This window comes from Helicoverpa zea, chromosome 10 (assembly GCF_022581195.2).
Source record: "Helicoverpa zea isolate HzStark_Cry1AcR chromosome 10, ilHelZeax1.1, whole genome shotgun sequence".
NCBI classification, from domain to species: Eukaryota; Metazoa; Arthropoda; class Insecta; order Lepidoptera; family Noctuidae; genus Helicoverpa; species Helicoverpa zea.
In genome coordinates, this window is record NC_061461.1 from 6,623,031 (window position 1) to 6,645,421 (window position 22,391).

General features: G+C 37.7%; 1 protein-coding gene and 1 long non-coding RNA gene across 5 annotated transcripts; both read left to right on the forward strand.

The window, feature by feature from the left end:
• The first annotated feature begins 3,006 nt into the window (after nucleotides 1-3,006).
• LOC124633801 lies at nucleotides 3,007-6,902 on the forward strand. Its single transcript, XR_006984781.1, has 2 exons — nucleotides 3,007-4,649; nucleotides 5,512-6,902. It is a non-coding gene; the product is annotated as an uncharacterized LOC124633801 (long non-coding RNA).
• Nucleotides 6,903-12,912: 6,010 nt separating this feature from the next.
• On the forward strand, nucleotides 12,913-21,874 carry LOC124633799 (death-associated inhibitor of apoptosis 1). Of its 4 annotated transcripts, none has more exons than XM_047169137.1 (3): nucleotides 12,913-13,070; nucleotides 13,203-13,337; nucleotides 19,328-21,874. In XM_047169137.1, the coding sequence occupies exons 2-3, from the start codon at nucleotides 13,277-13,279 to the stop codon at nucleotides 20,407-20,409; spliced, it is 1,143 nt and encodes a 380-aa protein (XP_047025093.1). In that variant the 5' UTR covers nucleotides 12,913-13,070; nucleotides 13,203-13,276; the 3' UTR covers nucleotides 20,410-21,874. The 4 variants fall into 4 exon arrangements, with proteins under 4 accessions (XP_047025093.1, XP_047025094.1, XP_047025096.1 ...); XM_047169138.1 differs by having other exon boundaries at nucleotides 12,938-13,070; nucleotides 13,275-13,337; XM_047169140.1 differs by lacking the exons at nucleotides 12,913-13,070; nucleotides 13,203-13,337 and adding an exon at nucleotides 14,539-14,916.
• Nucleotides 21,875-22,391: the final 517 nt, after the last annotated feature.

Consider the following 22,391-nt stretch of genomic DNA (forward strand, 5'->3'; position numbering starts at 1 on the left):
ACAATGTCTCCACGATATATAAAAGTTTACAATCGAATTATTTGTATAAAATGCGTCAGACACTGATTTCTGCACTTATCGATAGTAGTCGATAAAGAGGGGATTCCCCTTTTTATCGGTTAAAGTATTGCCTGTAGCGCCACCGTCTACGAACTTCTACGAAGTCTCGACGATAGTGCTACGCAAATACTACAGCTTCTACGCAATTACTACGAATGACGTAGTATTGATCTTCGTAGTAGTAGTAAGTAGCAGGATTTGGTGATGACGCAATTCTCGTCAGCAAAAGGTTCGTCTGCAGGTAGTTGCACTCGTGGTCTTGCTGACGCGAGACTTTATTTGAACCTTTATTTTCTGTAATGACCTTCCTCCATTGATGATTCAGAGGTCTGAGAAATTGGATAAGTAAATATGAAATAGGTACTTTTTACACTGAAATGTAAAACCTGTTTTTGACTTTTGGAATGCGGTTTACATGTTCGGGTGTTCCAAGAAGTGTATAAAGCTATTCAAATTCAAATAATTTATTTCAGACATGTGTCCACAGTGTTGAATGCTGTTCTCAGATAGGTGATTCTGTATCTACATCTCCTGAACTAAACTAGTTCGCAGTTGACTTACAACTGCCTGAAGGTATTATTATTATGACTAAAATAAAGGCTTGTCCGGCATCGGGTGGCTGTATGTGTCGGCGGTCGTACCGACCCAGTGCAGGGCGTAATGCGGTGCAATCACCGCGCGTTCCCGTGAGAACGCGACCGAGCTCTGCGCCTGCGCCGCGCCTCGCATGCCGCAACACCGAAAGGTCAAATGGAATTCGCGAAAATCCACTTTTCACGATATTGTAGTTTTCTTTTGTTTGACGAATATATTTTGCTTTACTTGAGTGTGAGGAAAATTGTTGGAATTAAAGATTAGTAGAATTCCTTCAATGTATCTAACCTACAGAATCAATACATTTGTATTTTATTTACGTACTTGATCTTTTGAAGCAAGAAATATGTTTGAAACAATGATGATCCCCAGTATTACCTATTGACATTAACAACAACAATAAAATTAAGAACAAAGGACAAGGTGAACAACAAAATAATTTACAATAGGAATTTATTGAAAACAACTTTAACTAACCTTAATTAACAAATTAATTTTCTAGAATTGACTGTTCTAATTAATGAATTAATACATTTCTTATGACGTATACCTAATGACCTTACAGAATGTAGTTTTCGATATCTGTCAATCAACCTGATTTTCCTAAACAATTAACTAATTCTATTTTAATGAGTTTGAACGTGTTATGGTAATTTAGGCCGAGTCGACGTCCCATAATCGCTTGAAGGACGGACGGACCGACATTCCATAGCAAAGGGAAAGGGTTCACTTCGTTACGGACTTTTTCATTTTGTAACTTTTATATAACAGAGAGCCTTGATACACTACTTTGTCGTAAGAACTTACACTTGGAATGTAAGTACCTATTTTACAGTCTTTCATGAGATAGGTAAATGACGTTTGATTAGATTAGGTACAGCAATTTCTATGATTCCACGTCATCACTATTGCTTGCAAGTTTAGAACAAGATAATTTTGTACAACTTGCACAATTCTCCGTAACAAGTCTATGTGAAAATATCAAACAATGCAAAGAAAGAGAGACGTTCTCAAAGAAACAGCTCATTGAAGAAGCTTAACATAACACCAACGAAGAAAGAGCTCCCCCGCCCTTCTCTAATGGCACAAAGCTTCGTTGAATGAGGGTAGCACACGTAATACCATAGCTCTTTTGTAAATGGTCGACCCGTTCACATGCATCCATTGAGGTCCCTTCACACGGTCAAAGGCGACAAAAAATAATACAAAAACCGTTACGCTCCCGAAAAAATGTTCCCATAACTTGTGAATGTCTGTCATTGAGAAATCTTTATAAAGATACCATATGTGTGGCGGGAATCAGTTTAAACTGGAACAGTGTGTTACTAAATAATAAAAATGCTGATAGTTTCATACATTGTTGACTATAAGGTTCCATTATTTAATGATATCAAGATTAATGGTTTGTCTGTTGGTACACGGAGTAAAAAAAATACACCGTGGTTTCTTACGTATATAACATGCATACAAGACTTTTTTCCATTAATTACCAATATGTTTATATTTATTATTGAAAAATATATATTTTCATATATATTTTTAGAAGGAAGGAATTTTTACTAGAAGGTAATTAAATTTACCGAGGCTAAATGTTTGTGTTACAAATAGGTACGATGCTGCTAAAGCAATAAATGCAAGGAGCATTTTGTAGTCACACATGGATCACAAATGTGCGTGGGACCGAGTATTAAGCGCACCATGAATGGACCAAAGACATGGGACCGCAGCCCATAATCATTCTCACGGTTTAAACATTCAGAAAAACTTTATGCCATGACCCGACGACTAGTACTGATAATTTGTTAGATAAAACATGTAGTTACAGACGAGGGCAGAGAGGCAAAAATACGATATTTCGGATAACGCTGAAAATAACCGTTTTCTGGGAACACCAACATCAATGTTCACGAATAACAGTGGTACGGTTTTGTTTGTCGAGCATGGAATGCCAGCCAGGGCTCTCGTTCGAGGGAGCATTAAGCTATCATGCCATCAGCGCGTCCCCGTCTGGTCAGCATTCTTAAGCGGGGTCCGGTGTCCGCCTCAGGAATGTCTGCAACCAGCAACCCGAGACGGAAGGAGCAGCGGCGGAAGCGGTTCATAGAACTGGACTACCAAGTTCCAGAACGACTCTCGAACCTTCACGAAGTGCAACGAATTTAAACCGTGAGCATGCACATTAGAGTGCAATTTCGTAGTTGTAACATTCTCGAAGTTGACGGCTACGAAATGTTATCTCAGTTTGTGGAGTTAACGCGGCAAGTACCGAGGAATTTACAGGCAATTTTAGGTCTTTAGAGCTATCACATAAAGTTTAAAACGAGCTTGTTTAAATTTGTTACATAATTTAACGGTTCACGAACATTCTGCGCTACAGCGCGCAACCGTTTCGCTCCACTGTACCGTGCATCCTGCCTCATACAAGTTGTAATTTTCCAAGTATTTTACTTTACCAAAGCCTTTTCGCACAAAGTTATCAATTTCTCTATAATTTAGCAATCAGAATATTTTTGTCTGCAGGGACTGTCCGTGATTGGTCAGAGAACGTGCAAACTGCAGACCGTGTTGCAACTATAACAATCTTTTGTGTCGAAACCGTGCTAATCTTATTGGTTACGGCTACAGCAAACAAATATCTAACTTCATATTTCAAAGAGTTTGTGTTTTGACTGGTACGTCAAGGGCCGTAAATTTTCTTAGAGTGCGAATGGTCTTAAGGCGTGTCGATTCGTGCGAAGTTTTCCTGTTTGCCTGTCGAGTTTGGGACCTCCCGCCGCGTCACTGCGTCCCTGGAAGTTTACATTTCTCATGGCATTTTATTTTACAAACTTTTAATAGCGTCACAAATTGCTGCAGTCGATTGTTGATTAAACAATTGAGCGGGCCCCGCATACGTCGTCTGTCTCAATTGTAAACTGTTATTGGAAATCAATTGACACGAAGTATATTGACTCAATGAGCAGGATGAGTGACATCCTCTCTGATCATCACGTTCGCTTACATCGTGTTTTATGATTCTCGATAATTATACAAGTTTACAGTAACTTGGCACGTAAAGACGAATGGCTTATCTTTTATTTCCAGACGACTTTCGACAGCCACTTAGCGATTGGTTTATAATGGAGACGAAAGGAGTATTTAGGGTAACAAACAGAACTGTTTCAAAGATTTAATCTAATACCACTTCCTTCTTACATATGTATCTATATATACCCATAGAATGTATAATGCTGTAAGTGTTATTTCGATTTGACCAAATCATCAATACATGAACCTGCCAAAAGATTATGTTAAGTGCTTACCTACACATACTACTTGGCCGACTAAAACTTTATTTGTACGGTACTAATTGAAAAGTTGAATGAACTCAACCTCAATTTATGACGATATGCCATGCAGGGTGACGTTATTCATTCTCTGGTTTTGCTAGTACACAGTGAAAGTGAGGTCGCGACGCTTTCTATCCGCGAACGCTCCGCAGCCGGCGCGCGCGCGTCGATGCACCGACTTGCGAAAGCTACCATTGAGAGACCGAACAGCCAACTAGTCGGCTCCTTTCGAATAGAAAGCTGGCGTGAGCAATCTACGGATCTTTGTTTAACCATTCTGATGCTGTTTCCTAGCTTATTTCATGACATTTACTGATTGAAAATAGCATAGGTACAGGAGGTAACCATGTTGGGCTGGAATCAATTTAAAATGATTATTTTGAATTTTCGGGCCAATTGTGATAAATCTATGCGACCACGACAACAGTCAGTTACGAAAAATGACGTTTTATACTTCATATTTTCGTTACAGGAGTAACTTACTTTATCTGCTATTTTTTATAATGTTAGGTTTTTCAGCACTGATTCCGCCAATGTATTTGACATTCTACTGTAAACTAATCTGTGCGGAGAATACGCTGTCTCACTTTTATTCTTTAACAGGGAATCATTCCTTCTACACTAAGAAACATCTTCTTAAACCTCCTTTAAGTTAAGCTGTTATCCGTAAGTACAATTTTCTTATGATTCAATTAATGATTTCTATCTATAAGTACCGAGGTTAAAGATGGAGGAGGTCAGTGGTACCTAACTCTTAACTGCAATCCTGCAACAATGCCTAATGGTCTGTTATCCAGTGGAATAGCGAGAATTACAGCAAATAAACCACAGAACAGGATTTTAGAATGTAGGTAGGTTACCCAAGAATGACGCGTTTGTTACCCAACAGTAACACATAACACTGAAAAATCAGCCAGCTTTCTTCTCGGTACATCAATGGCATAACCTCTTCGATGAGCTGGTGACGTGGTCTTGTGTAAATATCCCTCTGTTCCCTGCACATGTGTGTTTTGCGAACACAATGCTATGTATCATAATAACCGCGAGGCATTCTTCTTTGAATATGGTGAACAATGTTCATTGTGCTAGACCTAAAGCAACGTGAAATGGGATCCTACGCAACAAGCCTGTCGGAGTGTCTGGCCTCGTTCTAAAACAATACAAGCTATCTTTATCATTGTTATAATTAATTTGATATCATCAGAACATCTTTGATATTATCGGTACTAGGTATTCCCATATTAATGTTTAGATATAGGTATTGCAAGAACCGGAAAGGTCATCGCATCGCTGAATTTACACCTGCTAAACAGGACAGTAGGCAATAAAGATGTAAATCAAATGCGTTGGAATTAATTAAGCCAAGCCATGTTCATATTTTGGACGATTAGGTACCTATACCAAACTTCTATACTTAACACAATCTACATGAGTGTGCTCCAGATTCGATGGTCCAGTTATCGACATCACATCCTTTAATTAGGAACTGTTTCTAGAGGTGTGTAAATATTATGTTTCTAATTTTCAGGTCACGAAGCTTCAAGCAATGTGATCTAGGAGGCGTGATAGAAGAAACTTAACAAAGGCATCGCGTCAGTGGATCCAACACGAAGATCCAACAGAATTGAAGTGTAGAATGTAGTCACGTGTTAATGCCTTAATTTGTATGAATAAGATATGCAAATATACGGTAACAATATACTTTGTCTGTGGCGAATGTGTGATGGAATCAGATATCTACTAATTGCCTACCTACTTAAAGAAGCTGGGTAACTTGAGCACCTCTTTATTTTTCCCAAGGAGACATCGACCGTTGAAAGGCGAAAGACGTGACTGTTTTTCATCGTTTTACAATCTAATGTTTAATGTTTGTTTTAGTTTGTCCTTAAGTTTATAGATACATTGCTTGCTTGAGGTTAGTAGAGATTTGCTTCGGTCTTAGCTGAACAGCGCAAGTGAGACTACAGCGATAAACTTGTTGTGCTCAAAGTATTCCAAAGATGATGTCATCTGTTCAAATTTGGCAATGCCAGGCGGTCGACCTCTAAGTAACGAGTAGTAATGTTGGCGTCGTGGCTTCTCGCTAAACTGCGCAGTAAGACTTGTATTTCACACATACCTATATACTATTATCAAAAAACTATAACTTTTTATGCTCTCGAATTACATCATAGAATCGTGCAGGTTCCACTGCGAAATAATAAGTACTTATTACTTACCTACTTGGTAAGCATGTTCTCATCTGGCCGTAGGTCATCTACCTACATGACAAAGGAACGGTGTAGGTAAATTAATTTGTATTTTTCTTACTAGCACTTGAGGAACTAATTACACTGAAAAATATTTTACTGCCTTCTTACTTAAATGTTCTACTTACTATCTGAAGAAGTGGGGTGAGTCTTTTCAGAGATAAGTGTATTAGTTTACCTAGCTCTGGTACACCTCCCGTACGGAGCGTGAAAATTTTCAAGATAAAGAGCCTCGGTTTAATCGGTGGCATATACTTAAGTTTTTATTATTTAAATACATGCATGTGTAACATTCTCTAAAACGTCTCTTTGTCCTTAATTATATTCTGATTAGTAGCATTTTCCATTTTTTTGTTAGAAATTATATCCATTGTGATAATTTTAAATCATAGACAAGAGACGTTAACTAGTTCCGCAACACGAGCTAAAACAAAAGTAGCTTTGATTAAAAAAATCTAGAAAAACAGGATTTAGCAATACTGGAAAGAAAATCCGATGTTGTTAAAGTAGCTAATCCAATTATAAATCAATACAAACAAAACAATGAAAACATTATGGCATTGTCTCAGGTCAGGTTTCTGTTATACAGAAATAATTACTAATCCAATTGAATACTAAGGTCAATAAAAAACCTTATCAGTGCGTCCTTTCAATTGACTTCTTTAAATAATTTTATTGGCTTTTATTTCGGACCTTGATCACGAATCTAAAGTGTGCCAACTGCCACCATGTGCCACTACCAAAGACTATATAAAAATAGAACACTTTAATGAAACAATCTGTCCAATAACATTTTGCCGCATAAATCCGTTTGTACCTATTTGATGCGAAATCAAATAGGATGAACAAATGGCGCGAATATACGAGTACCTAAGTAATTAGGTATAGTGATAATATCTAGCGTGTCTCTTTTAATTAAATATCAAGGAATTCTATAGAAACGTCCGTGAATATATATGTAATTAATTGTGTTGCAAGCAACGTGACGCGTCATGGGAAACCTATTGTCACAGAGGCTGAACAACAAGGTCACCAAATAAAAAGAGATAAAATATGACGCCATAATAAAACATAATGATACAATTGTTCATTCTATAAAAAATAATAATTACATCTGAATAGCGTCATTGTTTACTTCCTCACTTCAATTTTTTGTTTGGATGTTTCATCTTTCAAAGTCCAACACATTTTAATCAAATAAACATTAGTTAGGTTCTTCGCTATCAAATAACGATTATTTATTCTCTAATTAGTAATGTTGATAGCGTAAAGGTGTGTGTGAACAGTAATGGGAAACGTAGTCGTTGTTCGAGAGCAATAAACAAAAGAAAACAACATTACTCGTACAGACAATAACAAAAGAAATGAGACCAGTCCATCGAGTCCATGCGGGCTTTGTGGTGAGAAACTACTTACTACCACTAACATGGCATTGATGAAAACTTGAATTTATTGCCCTATCGTAAATATCCTCTACGACGCCGAGCGACGGCATGTTTAAAAAAATAGGTATTCAGAGAGAAGAAAAACAAGAAAAAAAAACACAATACTTATATACAACATGTAACTTAATTAACGCACATCCGGAAATTAGTTTGTTCAGAATCGTTTACTGAATCGATTTATATCATTTTTAATATAGGTAATTTTTTATCCCAAAAATAATTAACAGCCGGTTTCTTCATCAAAAGTTAAAGCCAAAGTAAAAGTCAAAGTAATGACTAAAGTTAAAGTAACGGTTAAATTCAATTTTTCTATGAATTTTGCTGTCACTTTAGCCTTGAAAAAACAAATTTGACCGTTACTTTAACTTTAGACATTACTTTAACTTTAACTTTTGATGAAAAAACTGGCAGTAAAACTACGGAAATTATTGTCATATTAACCCTGTACAGTCAAAACTAATTCAAATAGACCGTAACTCAAAGTAATAAGACTTCGTGTATTATCGGCTTTTTCCGTAGTTTCGTTATGTTGTGTCGAGTCGAGCGGCGCGCGGCGCGATATTTGCGTGCGTAGTAGTATGACCAAAAAGTTCTCCAAGAATTGGTATAACTAATTTAGTAAATAACAATGCATTTACATGTTAAATTAAAAATTCAGTGTATGTATTATGATTATAACATAATATTCTAATTGGGGTGTTTGAGGGTGTGCGTTAATTACGTTACATGTTGTATAAACATACTTCGAATTAAATACATAGCAATGTAACAAATTAATAAGGAACTGTAGGTAGGTATTTTTCTTCGGAAAATAACAAAACAACATATCTCATCTCGGAAATTCTGAGCACTAAAGTAATTAATGACGTAATCTCATCAAAACATACTCGACGCAAGGGTGACGCAAGCGCATTAAATAGTAACCCTTTTAAGACGAATATGACTAATTTCTCAACCCTAGCCCCCGATAAGCTTTATTTATATATGAGTGAGTCATCTTATCAACTGCCTTGTCCATCTTGATCATGCGTGACATAAGAGGTTTACCGAATTATGGAAATTTACTTAATGCATGCAGCATAAAAGAACATTTCTATATTATTATTTTTTTCTACCGATTGGAGGAAGATCGTGGTACTACAAAAGTCTCCATGAAGGTACTTTGACTTACGACTATTATCTTAATGCTTAATGGTAGATTTTGTTACCTACCAGACGAATATAATGGCTTCTGGAAATGAGGGTAGATGGATATTTTTATGCTAAGTAGGTTCTGGTAGTACATTGGTACTCGTTTTGTTATTTTCCACATAAACAATACGATCAAGGACACTTTGTACTACATACCTACTACTATTAATACTACCCTTATTACGATGAATCAGTACAATAATTCCGTTGCGAAAACGGGACAAAAGTCTAGCTCCATCTCATTCTCGCTTCTGGCAAAAATACATACGTCATTGTTTCCGAACTTCAGCTTAATGAAAATAAATATACAATCTTTCTTCTTGGATACTTTATTTTCTTCACGTTTATGGTCCAAACAAGGTTTATCAATAATGTCAGTCACTGTTTGAATTCTTGGCACTGGATTGAAACACCTATCCATGCCTCGACTTTATTATCATCAACGAATCTATCCTTTACGGTTTTCTCACGACGCTATCCTTTACAGACCCTCTAGTAGGTAATCCTAAGATTATACTTACATTCAGAATGAATCATGAGGTACAAATTTTGCCGCGTCATGATATCTGGTTGGTTTTTGCCTTCCTAATCAAAAGATTGTTGAATATACAATATACACCTACTTTTTTGGAACCTAAAACCTCAGTAAAAGGTTAATTCGTTGAAGAACTTTTTTTCCTGTTCAGACTTTCAGATTGGTAGGTACCTACTTCACAAAATAGGTAGTGGAAATGCTGTTACATTACTGAAGTTTACGAGTATTGCTTACTTGGATCCAAAGTTAGATAGAGACTGACGTAAAAGCTGTAAGTAAAAAGCCTCATAAGGAGTGGTGACAAAACTAATGACGAGCTTCCTTTCTCAGATAAGTTAATTAAACCTAAGTTAAATTTTACTAGAATCGGAAAGCAGATAACTGTTAACATCCGTGCCGTTTTACTTCACTAAGATTACCTTCGCGATAGGGAAGGGACTAGATCGTTGAGTCAGCTCTGTGCCCCAAATTCCACAGCACACCATCCGTAATGATGCCTCAATGGAATACCAACCTAACCGCTATGTCAGTAAAACCTGCATTGCGTTGCGACAGCGCCTCAGAGAGACCATTGTTTCGTTGATCTAGCGACTCGCGACTCTAGCATTAATGTCTAGCAGATGCTTTATGGTCGCAGCGATGTTCAAAGGCAGTTATTTTCTAAGCGCGCCTTTTTATGAAATCCGCCATCTTAGAACATGAATTAGAGCCGATATCACCAAAATCCTTTCAGGCAATTACGGAGTAAACTCTTTCATGTTTTCATGAGGTATTCAGTAACATCAGATAAATTTAACAAGGCATTAAATTGATTATAATTTCAATCGGAGCTTGTTAAAGGGAGCCGGTTGCGAGTTGAAAAAGAACGTTCATGTTGCCATGCAAAACGGGATCGATAAAATTTATTTTCCATACGAAGCGGCGGAGGCCGTGTTGTATAGGATCAAGGATGAACTAAGTTTATGATGGGCGCCATGTGACAATAGCTGTTATTATTAGTGGAGCCGACCTTCAGGGCTGCCTGGTCTCGAGAATGCCTTGGGTTGTTCCAACAGTGCTATCTTCTTAGAAACGTGCTGCACGCGTGTACCACGCACATTTTTTACACTGTATTATGTAGTCTTTAAGACCCGACTTGAATAGTCTTGATACTCTTCATGTTGCGCCAGTCTTTTTTTATACGTTCAACCAACGTAATGTATGATTTTTAATAATGCGTTTGGTTTACATGATATGTAACAAGTTTTCACCCATTTGAAAACCCTAAATTCACCTGTCTTATTAGGCGTTTGCTTGAGTTGTAAAATGTGCACCTCTACCTCATGCAGGTAGGCAGGGACTTTTTGTGCTATGTTCCTCTAACTTGCGAGGAAAATAAGCACATGTGACACAAAAATGTCATTTCGATTGTCTAGATCAAGCCAACGGTTACTTAAATCCAAAAACACAAAATATTTACTTCAAGTATCAACTTTGAAGCACACACTATAAATTCCTTCGCCTTCTTAGCGCCAGCCTACCTGTGGTGTAAAAAAAGCATTCTGGCTGCAGGGCCGCGTCGGCGCTTTTGAGATAATTTATAAGGCTCTGCCTTTCTTGGAATTTCGAAATCTCGACGAGATAGCTCCGTGCCCAACCCGCGGCTGCGGGGAATGGAATGTAACGGATTTGGATAGGAAAAAATAGTGCATTGTAAAGACATCTATTGTAATACGTTTTCGTAACGTTTTCTCATTTAAAATGAATAGTCTGATGTACTTCTCAAGGTTGAGTTGCTTCGATTTCTATAAAGTTCCTACATTATTCTGATCAACTTCTTAAATAAATAAAGGCTATTTACTTGATGGTCACATTTTTTTGGTATTATTTATTTATCTTGAGTTTTTCTGCCAAGTTATAAAAATAAAAACAAGACCGATAACTAATATAACTATCCCTACATTTTTATCGTTCCTGTGGTAATTACCGACTTCTTAAACTGAACTTTAATAAATGTTCAGTTTCAATAGTTTATGGTTTCATATTTCTTTAAGCAAAACTGAATTTGCAAGTTTTCAAAGCATAATCCTCTTGATAACAAGTGTTTTATAACAGCACGATACCTACCCGTGTTCGGCGGACTGGCTGGTTACTTCGTGCAACTGATCCCGTCCCGCGGGCTGCGGCACGGAGCGAAGAGTTCTGGGAAAAGCAGGCCGCATACCACGCCGCGAGCCGCTATTGGACCGCCTTGCCTTGTGCCCGCCCGCACTCAAAGACAACATTTCAGAAGCGGCACATTTTGTCCATAGCAACAGAGGGCCTGTCTTAAAGTATGAATTCAAAGTGCCCGTAAGATTATAAAGAGCCCTAAAATGACCAGTTACTAATTTAAGGTCCTAAGAGACTGAAGTAAGATCAGAAAAAACCAAAAGTAGTCACGCCATAAACAATAAAGAGGTAAGAAGAGATTCAATTAATGTGTTATTAGAATTGTGGTTTTCATTTTACCAATTTTTTCCTTTCAGTTAGTTACAAGCATTTTGGCTCCCACGTTTATTGTCAACTCTTTTCTCTGTGCATCGAGCTAACTACACAATGTGCACATAACATCTGTGAGCCTCTACTCTATGGTCATTGTTAAGTCACGAAGTAAGCGCTGTAGGCACCACTCTCGTCGGGCCGGGTTCATTCATTAAAATATGCATTTATTATTACTAACATGCGTCTGTGGTGCATTGCCGCTGCCAGACAGACCTTTGTGAGTTTTATCCTATTTCATAACGAGCGTGTGCTTGCTTTCTAAGTTAGATTTTGGAATTTCAAGCTATGGACACTGCCACGTTTGAGTATCAGGAAACAAGTACAAATACCACGATTTTATATTCCGAGTTCTTGAACCGTTGTTACAATCAATAGTAGATACCCATCTACCTATTCACAATAGACATGCATCGGATAAATTGATGTCTATAACAAACGACGCGTCGTTCATACAAAGCAGCAACCAAAATTGGTTTGTTTTTTGGCTAATTTCAGGTATGAATTAAGGGGGTGCGGTGGGGGTGGGGTGTAAGGGATGAGGGCGACAGCTGCGGAGCACGTGGAGCGGCAGCTGTGCCGAGCTGATGCCGCGCGCCGCCCGCGCTCGCGCAAGCTGCTCGCGCACCTGCCAACGTCAAAATATTCCCAACTTTTTGTACGTACTACCTTCACAATGCAATATTATGGTGGTGCCTTGGCATCTGCCCTGATTAAGCTAACAGCTGTTTGGTAGGAACCAAAACCCACTAAACAAAACTGCATGTAGCAGCAACACCTAAGTACCTACTTTAGCTTATAAGCTGTTATAAGAACACATAACGAATGATTAGATTACTTAGGTACCTAACTAAGTAATTAGGCATCGATTTTGTGAACCATACTTGTGGGTACATAGGTAATTTGAGAGCAAGGGCAAAATCTAACTATGATTCAGATGAGCATTCCCGGCAGAAGTGCAGATTGCACCAGAACACGCTGGGTCCGATTGAACAATGCAGTGCAATACGAATGAGCTAATCATTGGACACGTTTTGTTACGTTGTGTTTACGTAGGTAACGTTTATCGTCGTATCTTGGCTTAGTTTACATGTAGCATTGAAGCGACAGCTGCAGTGCTCGCTAGTTCACAAGTAATCCAATACAGGTAACCTAACTTCTTGAATTCATAATTTAATTTGTTATTGTTTTTCTTTGGTGTTAACTGTCATTTCATTGAGTGTGAGAAACGTCAGATTTCTTTTATAAAATTTTGACTAAAATCAATATTTATTTTTAGGTGTGTGAAAACTAAAATGGTTGTTCAAATAGTGAAAAGTGAAACTTAACATTATTTCTTTTGCACCTGTAGACATGGACGAAAACATATCAAGGGAAGTTGTGGAAAACGTAGCTGTAAAAACTCCAGTTCCAGGTAAATACCTATTAGAAAATAATTTTACTACTTTTCCTATTCTATCTACAGACGTACCTACTGAGAAAGGTACGTAGGTGCCTGCTTAATACACACTGTGTGCGGTAATGGGTGCTTAAAGTTTTTTTTATAATATATGAACTACTTACTTAATATTTGTATTGTGAAGAGAACTTGCTTCAAAGGGGTCCTTGGGGTTCCCAATAATGCCTTTTAGGTAAGTTCCTTAGTGTCATTTAGTAAGTTAGTGTAACGGATGTAGGTACTTACCTATTTGTGAGTTTTTCCGCAATCGAGCAAAGAGTAGGTAATGGGCATTGTTGGTACCTATTGATAAAAAACCACCAAATACATAGACCGTATGAGTATCATCCTAATAATGGGTCCTGGCTGTTGACTTTAGACTGCTGACTTGTTATCTAAATTCCAACCTACGTAACAAAGAATAATTTACTTAATCTGATAAAAAAGTGACCGAAAACAGGCAGATTGATAAAATATTTTTTTCTATCTTATACCTACCACCTCACTTCATACATATTCATCCTTACCTACAGATTACCTAAAAAATTACGAACTCTTATTTAGGTACTTAAATCTAAAAGATATACCTACTTGACGATACAAGGTGACAGTGAGTTATACCTTCCCTTCTTTTTATTTATTGGATTTATTTATTCCTTCTTTTATTTATTAGAACATAAAGGACAAGGAATGTCGGAGCGTAGTAAATTTTGGCATTTTTAAGCTAGATAAAGTGATTTCGGGGAAAGATAGACTGTTAGGAGCACCTGTCTGGATACCTTCATAAATGGTTCCTATTTTTTTTACTATGGAACAGTTGATCGCTGCAGACCAAAGTATGCGCGTAGAGTAATGTTGCCATGTTTTTGTACGAAATGGTATAAATGAGTTTCCTACCCATATGAGCTATAGCTATCGTTGCGTAAACGTAAGAACATAATAATATTTTACAATCACAACTTTTTTTGGTTTCTATGTGATTGGGAATTTTGTCTACAAGTACATTAGATAATAACGAAGGTATTAAATCGATAGTAAGAATAATTGGAGAAGATATCAGTAGTTTCAGTTCTTATATCTTTAAAAAAAATCTCGTCAATACTTCTTAGCACCAACGCGAACGGTACAAAATACGTATAAATATAGTTTTCGATCTATTATCTGGCAACACCGATCAGTTAGCATTCGTTGCGGGCGGCGAGCGAGCGAGCGAGCCGAACCGAGTAGCGCGGCGTGTGGTGTTGGTGTGCTGTGCGATGAATAGTTTCAGTCCGAACGTCGACGGGTGACGCATGTTTCGGTACTTACTATAATACTCGGGCCGAGCCGCGATCGATCGTGAACTGCTGTGGACGTCACTACGTTCGTTAGTCGCGAGTTTCGCACTCATGTTGGAGAGTTGTGTTGTTTGTTTGTCAATCCGCGTTACGTTTGACAAGTGAGAGTGAGAACAATTTATTTGGAACCTAGTCAAAAACAATCAATTTGATGTGGTCGTGTTTCTTACCTTGTGTAAATACAAAAAATACTGGATTACAAATGGATATTACCAAAGGTAAAAGCGATTTCCTTACATAACCTTTTCATGACCATATGTTTTTAGATTTGGAACGAGGGCGACGTCACTTATCCTCTTTACTGGATTTATAGTGTTATTTTTAGCGTTTATTTTGTTATCGGTGAACATGCAGTAGGTACAATGCTTTGGTTTGACATGGATGGATAAAATAATAGTACTTTTAACGTTTAAGATCGAGAAGACTTCATTTTCAATAGAATTAGAATAGAAGATTGATTTGTAAAAAAAAACAAAATGTTTTCATTTACTACCTACTATTCATTACTAAGATTCTGTTTCAAAATTAACAAACATGTTTTTGTCATAATATACCAAATACCTGTCTTATCACAACCCTAAGGTCAATATTTACATTCATAACCTAAATAATTAAATAAGTACTGTTAATTGTAAACACCTTAGCTGTTGTTATTGAGACTGATCCATTAATTTAGTGTTATTATTTTTCTTTGTTCGGCTAAAATAAAATTGTTGTTTATTGTTTTGATAGAAGCTAGGACTAGCTTCAATCCTCAATAGTCTAAAAGTTTATTTGTAATACAGTCAATATGTTAATATCAAAAACAGCACTGGTTTGAAATAAAATTGTAAATAATAAATATTTTGGCTGTACACCAACGCCATCTATAGTGTGGAACTGTAAGATACAATAAAGTGCTGATGTCATAAAGAAAAAGAATATTGAATATTTAAGTACAGAGCAACCAATAAGTGGCTCTTTAGAAGCCTTCACTTAATAAATGGAATATTACCAAGAACCCTTTAAATCTGAAGATTTTAATCATCATTATGACTTATGTACCATTTCAAAGAATTATTTAAGGCTGATAAGATATCACAATGAAGATAGTATATATTTCATTTGATCTTTTCCTCAAAACATCATTCTGTTATAAAGCATAAGCTGTCACTGACACTACGTTCTTACCTACTGGTTTTTTTGTTGCTTAAGTTTTGTTAGTAAGGCTATGGCCTTGTCAATTGATACATACTCCACCTCTACCCAATGGGGCCTCATTGCTGATTTTGGTAAGTGTTGTCAACTTGGTAGTATGTAAACTTTATGAATCCTGTTAAATTTATTTATAAGTTTAATATTACCATGGTGATCAGAAAAATATATTGTAATAACCGTTAAATACAGATATACTTGAATGCTTATAAATCGTAGTTATTAAGAAAAAACATTAATTAATTTTCCCTGTATGCATGTTTCCTTAATAATTGTGCTAGTTTAATGTTAAAATAGCTCTTTTCCTCTTGCCCTCTGATAATGTAATGAACATTGTATAAGTGAGCTGCTACTAACTTACAGTCCTACTAGCGCCATCTGTTAGCAATACTCGGAAGTTAATTTACATTTATTTAAAAAAAATATTTATGAGTATTGGCTTCAATCTAAAAATGTTTGAAAGTATTGTAGTAAAAATAATCATATTAACATTTAGCAATAAGTAAATGATAAAGTTATTGGTGAATTACAAACTATGTATTTGCAATGTTGTAATTACTTAATAATTTTTTATCACAAATTCTGTAATTGTTTATGTTATCTTATCAATTACAAAATAATGTAAGGAATAAGGTACATCCCATTTGGAAAAAAAACACAAAGCTTCAAAATTATTGACAGGATACAGTGTTGCCAATATAAATATTATAAAGGCAGTTATAACAAACAAGCAGCCATTTACATTCACGAAACTAAAAATTGTATTTTTATAATTAGATTAAGACACATTTCCAAATTAAGTTTATTGATAATTGGGAGAATAATTGATTGAATTGATAATTGGGAGAATAAAATAAAAAAATAAGCTGATTTCAAATGTACCCCAGTTACCGAAATGCGAATCGAATATCATCGAATGTCTGCTAGGTCACATTAAATAAAATAGGCACTTAGATAACGCGTCAATGATAAAGAATCATTATTGATCCACAATCAAACCAATTCGGTAAAAGCCATTCGGTATATCTTATCGTCGCGATATAACTTTTTTGTACCTATTAGTCGGTTATTTCTAGCAGGATATTTTTTCATTTTGCCTCGGTACATTTTATATTCAATGCCGTCGTACTCTTTGATATGTATGTGCCCCATCTGGCGGATGTTCTCTTCCGCTGACACCAATTCCGGGCTATCCTTTAGTTTATTTTTTCTACTTTTATGATGAGAGAAGCCACGGTTTGTTTAAACTACGCTAAAACAACAAGCATAAATTTCATTCATACAATCTCATTCGAGCTCGTATTCATTAAAGATTATGTTTGCCTTGCTAGAAAATCGAATCCTATCTGTAAAACTGTTTGAATTATATAAGGAGAAATTGCTTAGACAACTGTACTGAAATTACGTAGACGTATGTAGCTAAATAGATAGCAGTCTAGCGCGTAGGCGCTACAGGCGAGGCATTGGAATTCGAAAGCCGAGCGCCGACCACCCATAGGCATGAGAACATGGCCCCGTCCCCTTCCCCACGCTTGCTCTCCCGGCCGGCGCCGCCTCTCGCCGCTCTCTTAAGGCACAATGCTGAATTTCATTTGCTTTTTGCAGCGAGTGACGTGAACTTTGCACATGATATCAGTCCGCTGGTTGGACTTTACAACTAACAAGTTTGCTTATTCATATAGTTTAGAACCAGGGATAGCAAAATAATTCATTTAATTTACATTAATTCCATCGTACTTACATCGTACATTATATATTTCTTAAACTGAAAACAAAGCTAAACTAAATTAATGTAGTTAACAGAACAGACACGAAAACGTCCGATACTACAATTACTGAAAAGTTAAGTTATATTAGACTACAGTGTACACTTCTTCCCTAAGTACTTAGTGTCCGCATTCCAAACATCCACTTTTGTCTACTTTTTATTTGGTGTTGTATTAGACCCGCCCATCAGTAAACTACTGCCACATTCCACAGGCCCTTTTTTACGCTGTGTGGTCGCGGTTTCCGCTGAAGACGGCAACGTCGCGTCTCAAATATGAATGAAATCCGGTCGGCTGTGAACGGCACGGCAACGTCGCACCAGACGCTAGCCTGATTGAGAACTTACTATCAGTGTTGCCAGATGGAATTTGACGGAATAAGTAGAATATAAGACATTTTGCTGCTCGCCGAAATGTAGATTTACTAATTATGAAACTTATAAAGTACCTAGTTATACTGTAACAGTGAGTTTCAAGAAGAGTTTTCTCTAACACGTTAAATATTGCCATAAGTTTATAAATGATCTAAGATTCCAGAATCGTAGTATTGGTTATTTATATTTTTGCTGTTTAAAGTTAGCATTATCAACTTATACAATTCTTGTAGTCCCTACTGTAGTCTATAGACTGAACAGCTGTGTCCAATATATACTCACAATGGCGAATTGCCGAAATGCACGGCGCACCCCATGTGCACGACAATACTCCTAGGCGCGGAGGGTTGCAGTCAGACTATTTAAACCCTCTTTTCAAGTGCGTACGCTTGCGCAGTGGGGTGGTCGTTGTAGCACGATATCACCACCAGGCGGCACAGTATACGTACAGCCAACGATGTCCGTACTCACACGTACGATATCGCGCTATCATTTTATTTCTACAGTTATTATATGCAAAAGTTCTAGTTTTTTTGCAATGTGCGTTTGCAGTGTTACGTGAAAAGTTTTCTGTGTATTTAAACCGCCAAAATGCCCCTTTTAATCGACACCAAAAGTAGAAATGGTAAATATCGATCCGTGTCCTGTCGGCCATTAGCAATTTTGGAGGCCTATTGTTTTGGTAACGTGTGGACTTTTTCGTACTTTTCAAACAAGAATTGTTGAAATTCCTTTTAAAAGACAGCCGAAATTATGAATTTGTATAATATGCCATTTGAAAATTGACCCGATTTCTAGGAAGTCGGGAAAAGCTGTTGTGGCCAATGAATTTTTAACATTTAGTTGTTTGAATAGTGGATAGGTTCTGGTCTTCAGGCTTGCAAAGAAAATTGATCTACGTACTATCCGTTTGGAGTCTGGATCCAAGGGTTAGAAAAGTGGCCATTCGGTACATGCGCACTGAGTGCACTTAGGGAGGAGTGAGGGCGGGCTGGAGGGAGGAGGGCAGGCATTGGAATGTCGATGACGCAGCCAGCCGGGCCGGCCCCGGCGGCCGCGAACTTGTTGTTATGTGAAACTGTTTTTAAACGCACACTCACGCACGACATCTTCTACATAAGAATACGTCTTTAATGTTTAAGTTACTTATATTCAATTAGCTCTGAACTCGTCTTATGTCTTGTCTTGACAAACCTTCACTTATTTACCTCTGCTGAATACTTAATCGGTTTGAACCAATGTTTTAACAAAAATATCACAGGATATTATTAACAAAACTTTTTCTTTTTTTCCAGTGGCATCCAATGGCCCCGCCTCACCATTAACGCTATTCAAGAGCGCACCGCGCGAGGCTAAGATTCGACCTTTGGTTGGGCCGCTAGTGCTGCCGACGCCGAGCTACGACTCAAACGCCGGCTCTCCGGCCTCGTCACCCTCTACACCTTCCTGTTCCTCTTCATTCAGCATCGACAAGACCGACAACCATGATACGTTTGGCTTCAGCACTGATACAATTGATATGCGACGAGAAGATGAAAGAATAAAAACGTTCGAAAAATGGCCAGTCACATTTCTACCCGGAGAACAGCTCGCTCGGAATGGATTTTATTATCTTGGCCGCGGAGATGAAGTACGCTGTGCATTCTGCAAAGTTGAAATTATGAGATGGGTCGAAGGCGATGATCCCGCCAAGGACCATCAGCGTTGGGCGCCACAATGCCCATTCGTTCGCAAGCTGGGCGGCGGCGCCAGCACGGACTCGAGCGGCTCGGGCCGAGACGAGTGCGGCGTCCGCGCGGCCGCCACCAGCACCACGCCCCCGCGCATGGCCGGCCCCGTACACCCACGCTTCGCTTCCGAAGCTGCGCGTTTGCGCAGTTTTAAAGACTGGCCGCGATGCATGCGGCAAAAACCAGAGGAACTTGCCGAGGCTGGTTTCTTCTACACCGGTCAGGGGGATAAGACCAAGTGTTTCTATTGCGATGGCGGTTTGAAAGACTGGGAAAATGATGACGTGCCCTGGGAACAGCACGCGCGCTGGTTCGATCGCTGCGCCTACGTGCAGCTGGTGAAGGGCCGCGAGTACGTACAGAAGGTGATGTCCGAGGCCTGCGTGGTGACGGCGGCCGAGGCGGAGAAGGACGTGGCGCCGGCCCGGCCGCCCAGCCAGCCCACCACACCCAGCACGCAACCCGAAACGCCGGAAAACTCCGTAGACGATTCCAAATTGTGTAAAATCTGTTATGCAGAGGAGCGCAACGTGTGCTTCGTACCGTGCGGACACGTGGTGGCCTGCGCTAAGTGCGCGTTGGCGGCAGACAAGTGCCCGATGTGCCGCAGGACGTTTCAGAATGCAGTGCGATTGTATTTCTCATGAGAAGAGCCAACGAATCGAAGGCTCGATTCTAGTCTTAAGGGACGGTCCGACAGAGCTATGTGCTGAAACCACGAGCTCCTATGTCACGTTTCCACAGGCGGAGAATCCTATTTAAACTGATTCCCTGATAGTTAGATAGGAACTCGCTAGTGTAACAAGAAAAATACGCTTAACTGTTGATAGGTAGAGATTGAGTCCTTAGGAGCGAGAAGTGTACCTAATAGTAAAATATATTAAAATACATAGGTAAACATATTGACATATATGAAGAAGAATAGATACGCTTATTACTTTACTTTATACATACTTCAGGTTTATTCGTGATATTACAAGTATTTATTTTATATTATAAGCAGCTTTGAATAAATTGTATTGCTTGTTTGCAATTTCATCTTAAGTGGGATTTCGTAAGCCCGTTAAACATCATGTTAAATAAATACAGCAAATAAGCCTTTTTGTCTTCATATACAGATTAAATTAAGTATTATTATTATGGAAATTTTCAAAATTTCTGACTGTGGAAGCGTGGCCATACAGGGGCCGCCCCGTGATTTCATAAATTAAAAACGGTGGGGCAATTTTAAAACTCCGCGTTAAATAATAATTTATAAGACAATATAATTTTTTGATGTTAAAATTATTTTAAATTATTAAAAGATACATACAGAATGTCCACATTTTGGAAATATTAATGTCAATATAGTAAACACAGATTTTATTATACCTATTAAGACTTATTTTCACCCAAAAGGCTAGTCTAAATAACGCATTAGATACAAGTGCAAAAGTTATAATACTGTATTTTTTTTCAAAAAGTCCAAAAATGTGCGTACTTCTCATGTGACATAAATGATGTAAATAATTTAATGTAAATATCCTAGTTTATCGTTTTGTCCCACCGACAAAAGTGTAAATAATGTTGAAACATTTGGCAGCACAAATAACGAGACTGATACAAAAAAAAAATGCATTTTCACATAAAACTTTACAAAAATCCGCCTTGTTCCTTGTGCTAGCTAAATGTAAATGTGAGTAAATTTTCTTAATAATGCAAATTCAAGTTGAATCATTGAAGCCCTACTGACTGTTTCAGAATTTAGTTATTTTAATGATAGCATTTCTAAGACTAATGACACTGGCGTGCGATGCTTATAAGAAAATAAATAAGTTGCATATCAATTGTTTGTTAATATGCTAACTCCAGAACTTTTTTCTTGACGTTCTATCACGGAAGGAATGTATTTAACAAATCGCATTACTGTATTTGTCATAGGAATATCATTTAAAGTAGAGGTTTCCTACAAAGGTCATTTAATATTAGTAAATACAACTCATGCCACTGAATTATATCGTTTTTGACATTTAATATAAAAATAATAAATAAGAAACTTAATTTAAAAGGCGTATTAAATTGTTTTTCATATGTGATTACTATTTCATTATTAATAAAAGTTGTTAAATCATATGTAATTGTTTTATTGTTACACTTCCTATCAAATAGAAATTCTCTTTCCCTATACCCACTCAGGGGTTATGCGTTTTCTAGCCAAAGATATTACCTACAGTCTGTGAGAGATCAGTGCAACTACCCTTACGTGACCCTTACTCAGTACAGAGCTCGTCGCTAAGTCGAAGCCACGCGGATCGATCGATCATAATATCATAGGCCGCTTGGCGCGGTCGGTCCGTGAAAGGGTGACCGACTTCAAAAAAGGGGGTTCTCAATTCGATTTTTTTCTACTTTCGAAAATTGTAGGCGTACATAGGGTAAAAACTTGACACTCACTTGACACTTGGTGTATATGCCCGATAGCACTATTCAACAGTGAAGGTTTGGAGCTGACCTGATAATGGAGACCAGAGAAGGTCGAGAGAACTCGATAACTTTACTGAACATGTTAACTACCTCATGTTTGGGCGTATATTATTCGTCTTGACGAGACTTTTGCACTAATGCGAATAATGACAACTGCTTATCACCG